General features: G+C 47.5%; 1 protein-coding gene across 2 annotated transcripts in view; it reads right to left on the bottom strand.

The window, feature by feature from the left end:
• Positions 1-2083: 2083 nt before the first annotated feature.
• RGMB (repulsive guidance molecule BMP co-receptor b) overlaps positions 2084-7835 on the bottom strand; it is a 28413-nt gene continuing 22661 nt past the window's right edge. For both annotated transcript variants that reach the window (XM_043913684.1, XM_043913686.1), the window contains exon 5: positions 2084-5556. In XM_043913684.1, the coding sequence (XP_043769619.1) occupies positions 4891-5556 (666 nt within the window). In that variant the 3' untranslated portion in view covers positions 2084-4890. The remainder of the gene's footprint in view (positions 5557-7835) is intronic.

The raw sequence follows: 7835 nt of genomic DNA, 5'->3' as shown, positions 1-7835 counted from the left end.
TTCCCCCCTCTTCTTTTGAAGTTGTTTTCGTTATTAAAATAAAAACGGTCCTAGAACTGTCACCTATCAAGAACCTTCACCTATAAAACATTGCCTGGTTGTTTTCTTCTGGCTGGAGTTTTTTTTTTTTAATATAATTTTATTTGTTATTTTTGGCTGTGCTGGGTCTTCCCTGCCATCCAGGCTTTCTCTAGTTGCAGAGAGTGGGGTTAGTTTCTAGGTGGGGTGCTCGGGATTCCCATCTCAGTGGCTTCTCTTGCCGCGGAGCACAGGCTCTGGGATGTGAGGGCTTCAGCAGTTGCAGTGCTGGCTGCCTGGGGTTGAGCTGCGGTTCCCGGGGTCTAGAAAACAAGGCTAGACCGTTCTGGTGCACCATCTTAGTTGCTATGTGGCATGTGGGATCTTCCTGGACCAGGGATCGAACCCATGTCTCCTGCAGTGGCAGGCAGATTCCTTACTACTGAGCTGCCAGGGAAGCCCTGGGTGATGTTTGATGGACCTACTTTAACACATTTTAGTTGACAAGGCTGGTTTATTCAAGTGGCTTGAACATCATTTTAACGAGGCCAGCGGCACATGCTCCACCTCTGTAATCTGTCAGTGTATCCTCCTGGAGTCTGGATGCCCAGAGTCTTTATAAAGACATGCCACACAACCCTTGCAAGGAAGAGGGGACACAGAGACAGCCCCCCCCCCAAGCACACAGCTCAGACATCACATTTAGGGCCCAAGGGACTGCGTGTTCTATTACTGAGTTGATAGTGTTAAGCATCATGCTTACAGGAGGTACTCTGGGCAAGAAGAACAGTAAATTCAAAGGAAAATACCTTCGAAATGAAAATGTGAATGTGGCTCATCCAATTAAAAGACACGCTGAAAATGGATAGAGGAACAATATGGTGAGCTAGGGAGTGAAATAAAGAACTGGAAACTGCTCCCTGCTTCTTGGATGTCTGGATTACACTCTCTGTGGGGGAGATGTTTCTTGGTTCACATACAAATAGATCACTGTGGGAACAGGGGGAAAACTGAGGCAAAAGTATCTTGGCCCAGAAAGGACGGCAGCAACAGCAGTGCCTGTGCTTTATTCCGGGTGATTATAGGCAACAGGATGCTGCTAAACGCTATGGCTACCGAAATAAAGAGAGAAATTGAGATAAAAGGATTCTTAGAATCTGTTAGTCACCATTGGCTCTTCAAGACAACAACGACTTCTTTTTAAGGCTTTGGACAGCTGCTCAAATTTCAATCCCTGAAAAGCTGGAGGTCTGGACGTCAATACAGTGAAGAATGTTTTTCCTCTTAAGCGTAGACTTCATGGTGACATAGATGATTTCTTAGCGTTCGTTCAGTACAGACATAAGCTCGAGGTACTCAGTGGTTATAACACTGTCATCTTACTTTGTGTGGGTGGTTCAGTTGACACAATTTTCCTTTTCTATTTGTTCTGAACTACCACACACAAACACCACATGTAAGGATTAACTTTCTCTTTTAAGAAATGACTCCGTATGTTTTCCCCAATCAGAATTTGCCCCATTCAGTTTTCTACCTTCTGGCACTAACAGTCCTTTTCTATGCCTTCCGTAGTTTGGGTCTAATTCTCTCTCAAGCTTCTCTACCCTTTGGCATGTTTCTTGAACAAAGACCAAATTGTGATCTTGTGATGTCTCTTTCTGGAACACCCAAGAAGTGAGAATTTACTAAAGTTTACAAAGCCAGAAAGTCTTGCCCAATATCCTCCCCGCCAGGACTAACAAAGTTGCTGCCATCCAAGCTGCCTTCAAAGAACCAAATGCAGGTTCTGTGCTTGCTGGGGACCAAAACTAACCCTAAAGAAAGACCTTTGGGATGATACCAGTGGTCTAATCTCACAGATACTGACTTATTTCCAATTGCTTAGAAATTAAAAAAGGAAAAACTATAGTAGTGATATAGTTCAGAAAAGAAGTGAGTTTGTGGACTGGTTGAATGACTCATGGTCAGTAACCATGAAGGGTTTTGTACACACACCCCCTCACGCCCTTTCTTCTGCTATTTCTCCACTCTTCCAGCAGGTGTCACCACAGTCACAGAACAAACATTCCACAGCAGGGTATGTAACTTTATTTTTCTACCATAATAATTTAAAGTATTTACACACTGCACACTCACTGTTTTACACAGATACTTATTCATATACCTATGAACCACATCTAAAGATTTCTTTGCAAAGACTCGACACAATGTGGGGGTTTCCGAGCGTAACAAAGAGAAGGGAAGGACAAAAAAAAAAGTTTTGAGTCTTCAGACAGCCATGTGGTGCATCTGTGAAAACCAGTGTGTTCCCACAAGGATAAGCTCCCCCAGAAGACATCCTACCTAACGCGTGAGTATGACCCAAAACGCTTCTGGTTAAGGGGGGGATTTCAAAAACCAACATGTGCAAGGAGCATTTTTTTTTTTTTTCTCTAGACTTTCTATGAAAGAAACAGAAGAAAATAAGCCAGGCCCTTCTCTAGACAAATACCTGTATTTCTGAAACAGTTATCCGTGGGGAAGACTTCAGAGTCACAGAGAGACACGGACTGCAAAGGGAAAACAGCCAAATCCACTGGAACTAAGAGTTGTGATGCAACTTTTCCAGGTAAAGGATACGGCAAAACCACCCGGTTTCCTTTTCCCAGCTATGAGGAGAGGTGGTTGTTTTACTTTCGCTGAAAAGGACACAGGTATGTTACATCATGTACACACTAAACCCAGACATCGTAGAAAACTTCTACCGTTTTCCACCTTTAGACTATTTGCACAAAAATAGTGGTTAGAGGTACCCTAATTATTTTTTCTTCTGCATTCTACTCAGTTACATAACAGAAGTACTTGCTAACTACGGCTTCTGACCTGGGCACGTGATTCCGTAAGGGAACAAAAGCAGTCACGGTTCAGAGCTGATGGAAGGCAGGCCCCCGTCCAGCTTTGATACAAGGATAACAGGTTTGGGATTCAGCTCTCTGGTGCTGCATCTTTGCCCAGTAAGAGGCAGGACGCCTTCGGGATTTTCCCGGACTGGCCAAGATCATTCTCTCGTACATCGGAAGACGGGCTCAAGAGAAGCTTTGCCACTTCTGGTGAATCGACAGTCCATGCTGTGACCGACAGATCAATTCACAAAGAAACAGAACTTTCACGAAGGGACATCCTCTTTGCTACCAAATCTGGCAGTGCCACTCATCAAAAGGAAGAAATTAACCCGGCCAACTAAAACTACGGACAACCTTGACCCGAATCTCTGTGGCCTTTCAAGTTCACCGTCTGTTTCCATTTACGCAAATGATTCAAGTACAAACTCTACCACTAATTCTTGGAACCAGATATTTACATTTTAGGTATAACAATAGAAACCTACCTATCCTGGAGTTCCTGTTCTCACACACTGCTCTTGCCTTTGGGTGTTGGTGGTTTTAAGAGGTGCCAACAGTGAAGGGATGGAAGAGGGAAGGCGTTGCTCGTGTAGCTCGGTGAAATCACTATAAAGTTAAATGAGCAACCAATAGTCACCTACGCCTATTAAGAGGGAAAGTGATTAAATCGAGAGGCCACGTGGGGAGCAGCTCTGGTCAATGAGAATGTCTGAGGACCCAGCACCCAGTCAAGCTGCCTACAAGGTCAGGCCAAGGAAGCATGTCTGTGGTCAGCACCCCAGTCCATCCCATTACACACACGCACGCAAAGTCGGAGGCTGAGGAAGACCACGGTGTGGGGGCAAGGAAGAGGAAACCTTTGTGTGATGGGGTCTGGGTCTCCACATGAAGGAATCTATACACCGGAGTGCCTGGGCTCCCCGCTCTTACGCTGAGCCTGGGGAGGGCTTACTGGGTGTAGACACGGGTAAGAACAAGCCCAGACAGCCAGAGGCGGCGGCTGAGAACGCGGTCTTGTACACATCACAGAGGGAAGAGCAAGGCACGATCGCTCCACTGAGGTGTTTGCACTTTCTTTGTTCAATGTAGAATGGAGTTAAAGGCGCGAAAAGCGACAGTTTGAGCAGGGAATGAGGGATGACGAATGTCCGAGCGGGCTCTAGCAAGATGCCTGCTATCTCCTTACCCGTTGCCATCTCGAGCCCCTCCTGACCTAGGAAAACAGCAGTTTCATACAGTTTAACCTACCACGCTCTAAGCGCTCAGACGTAACAATCCTAGTTACTAACAACCATGCTAACGTTCTCCCCACCCGCTGAAAACGAGTGGCAGATGTCCAGGAGGGACAGTGCTTCCTAGAATCAGTGTTTAACAGCCAAGAGCACCTGTCGGGGGTGGGGCGGGGCGGTTCACAGTCCTTCCACGTGGAGTGCGGGCAGCAGAAGCGGGCAAGGACCTAGTTCCAAGGAAGGAGGCAGCCGCCCCAGGAGGGCAGCAGGTGAAGCTGGGCGCGTGGCGATGGCCAAGGCCGGGAGGGCACCGCCAGCAAGAGCTGCAAACGAGGTCGCCGGTCCTCTTCCAAAGGCGCGCCGCACACGGTGTCTGTGCGCGTGTACTATATACGTACTGACCAGGTACACACATAAATATTTAATATATAAAAAATAAAGTGCTTTCTAACAGGTCCCCGGGCAGGGACGTTATAAAACATTTCACAAAACTGCAAAAACAAAAAAACAAAAAAACAAAAAACCCAAATCGGTAACGGTCCAAGAACACTACATCCAACATCACGTGGAAAACAGCCAAACGCGATATGTACAAATCAGGTGGGCATCCCGGGACACACGCATCCTGCATCCTGTCATATACATGGTATATACATATATACTTTTTACTCAATATATTATGACAATATATATTTTTTAAAAATTTTGTTATAGACAGGAGGAGAAACGGAACAGGAAAAAAAAAAAAAAAAGACAATCCCCTACAAAAACACAAGGATCAAGCATGTGAGTCCCAGACTGACAGACCAGAGGGGGCGTCCACCGGGGGCCCCGCGGCCGCTGCTCGGGAAAATATGCCAGCGCTCCTTCCTGGGGTGCAGCGCCTCCACGTCCTCCAGGGCGCTGTGCGCGGCAGCCGTGAAGTTGGCGTCGCCGGTGGTGAGCAGGTCAAAGACGCAGGACTGGAAGTAGATGTCCTTCACGGGCATCCGCTCGTGGCACCGCGCGCTGGCCGTCTCCAGCGTGTAGCCGGGCCAGGCCGGGGCCGCGGGGCTGCGGGCCAGGCCGGGCCCCAGGATGGCGGACACCTGGCCCTGCCCGTCGTCGATGCGCTCGCCCAGGGGGCAGCCGGTCACACACAGCTGCAGGTCCTGGCTCTCCTCGTAGGCCATGGCCAGCGCTTCGGGCATGCGGATGGCCAGCGTCAGGTAGCGGCCCAGCTGCCGCACGAACACAGTGGTCCCCATGTAGCGCGCGTGCATCTCCACCGAGCGGCCGCTCTCCCGCTCCACGATCCGCAGGCTCTTGGGGTCGCCGTCCCCGCCGCTGGTGCTGCCGTCCACGAAGGCGGCCGGCAGGTCATCGGTCACAGCTTGGTACACTTTCTGATCCGTACACTCCCGGTGCGCTTTGAAGATGATGGTGATCTGCGGGGGAAGGAAGGCGGACAAAGTTTTTAACACAGATGGGAGGGAGATGGGGTGGGGGCGGGGACGACAGCATCCTTGGGCTGAGAGAGTTGCCCTTCGTTCTGGAGGCTGAATGGGCTAGCGACAGAATCTCCCAACTCAGCTTATCTGCTTCTGCCTTGCAAATGAATGGTGTCACTGTTAGGGACAATTTTAAAGGCCCTATGTATTCATTGGGAGGATGGATGCTGAAGCTGAAACTCCAATAATTTGGCCACCTGATGCGAAGAGCTGACTCTGGAAAAGACCCTGATGCTGGGAGAGATTGAAGGCAGGAGGAGAAGGGGACGACAGAGGATGAGATGGTTGGATGGCATCACCGACTCAATGGACTTGAGTTTGAGTAAACTCTGGGAGTTGGTGATGGACAGGGAGGCCTGGCGTGCTGCAGTCCATGGGGTCGCAAAGAGTCAGACACGGCTGAGCGACTGAACTGAACTGATGTATTTGTGTTTTTTCCCTTGATGTGGACTTTTTTTTTAATTTTTATTTTTTTTAAACTTTTTATTTTATATTGGAGAACAGCTGATTAACAATGTTGCGATAGTTTCCCCTGGACAGCAAAGGGACTCAACCATACATATACATGTATTCATTCTGCATTTTTTAAAAGTCTTTATTGAATTTGTTACGATATTGCTTCAGTTTTATGTGGGTTTTTTTTGGCCATGAGTCACGTGGGGTCTTAGCCCCCTCACCAGGGATTGAACCTGCACCCCTCTACACTGGAAGGCGAAGGAATCTTAACCGCTAGACAGCCAGGGAAGTCCCAAAGTCCTATGTGTTTAGAATGGAAAACTGACACAGATCTACAGAGTGTGTATCAGCAAAAAAAATTTTATTTTCCTAAGACAGAAAAATGATGTTGTTGGGATATAGGCAAGTTTTATTGATCATTTGTATCCTGTCTCCTTCCAAAGAAAGATGAGTTGTGGTAGACTGCGCTGAGAAAAAAAGAAAGAAGAGTCCATTCTGAGTGATGCAGATGCTCTAAGTGGCTTCATGAATAATAAACCTACCAGAACTGTGATTTCTTTAAAGTTTCTCCCTTGGACTCTAAAACAATATCCTATGACTCATCACTACAAACTGAGCTATACACACACACTCGGGGAAGAAAGAGAAAGCTGAGGAGGGAGCCAGCCCAGCAACAGCTACCAACCATGTGCCTCAGGAAAGATTCTCTGAGTCTCTTAATCAAACGTCTCACATGACCGGCTAATCCTTGGGACAGCGGAATCACTTGGCAAGTGCGCTCCCAAGCACTGGCAGAGAATAAATACCCTAAACCTAGTTACAGCAAATGTTTTCCCCAAACAGCACACTGGCCCTTCAGCTTCTCAGAAATCTGTTCCCCAGTCAACTCTCAAGTCTCCAAATTAAGCAGAAAACTCGTGGAGGAAAAAAAAAAAAAAATCTACTGATAATACAAAAGCTTCCCTTTAGTGATCCTGGACATCTCTGCTACGGGGATAGAAAGATGCTAAGACAGATAGGGGCTTCTGGATCACACAGGTGGGAAAATGGTCCCCAAGGGGGGTAAAAAAAGACAACATTTTGAGATTTGAGTTATTGTCTGTAAGTGAGGTAATGGCTTTATTATGCTTTCTTCTTGAAGAAAAGAAAAAAGTATCAGGTGACTTCAGTCAAGGAGGAAGGGAGACAGGCCAAATACTCTACAAATTACTCTGGATGGAGGCAAAGGGCCACCTCCTGCAAGGGGACTAATCAAAACAATAGACCCTTGTTAAAAAGGCCGCGGGGCCTCCCTCCCCACCCTTCTCCCTACAAGCCCTCCCCACCACCCTCGGGTTCATGTCTGAAGGCTTTTCCCCCGGCCCGGCCAGCATTTGCTCACGCTATTTAATTCCACATGTTCCCACTGGTGTTACTTGACTGGAATTTTCCAGCCATTTCATTTCACTTCAGCCAGTTGTAAAGCCAGATCCGAACCAGCTGTGGCTGCAGCAACTGGTTAAATTCATATCCGTTGTTTGCAGCTGCAACCAAAAGCCAGACAATTCTCTGTGAGAATGCCTGGTGTCTCCCTGCCTAATTACTCTGAGCCACAATTTAATTTCACGACCAGCCTTCTCACGTTTCAACACCTTCCTAACAACCTGAAGGAGGTGTACCAGAGATGATTTCAGGAAATTTGCTGTGCATCCAACCATACGACCTTTCAGAGCGAGTGGGATTTTTTGAGCTAGATATCTAATGGGACTATAAAATAGATT

This window comes from Cervus elaphus, chromosome 9 (genome assembly GCF_910594005.1).
Source record: "Cervus elaphus chromosome 9, mCerEla1.1, whole genome shotgun sequence".
Classification (NCBI taxonomy): domain Eukaryota; kingdom Metazoa; phylum Chordata; class Mammalia; order Artiodactyla; family Cervidae; genus Cervus; species Cervus elaphus.
The sequence above is the reverse complement of the archived record's forward strand: the minus strand, read 5'-3'. Positions and strand labels throughout refer to the sequence as shown.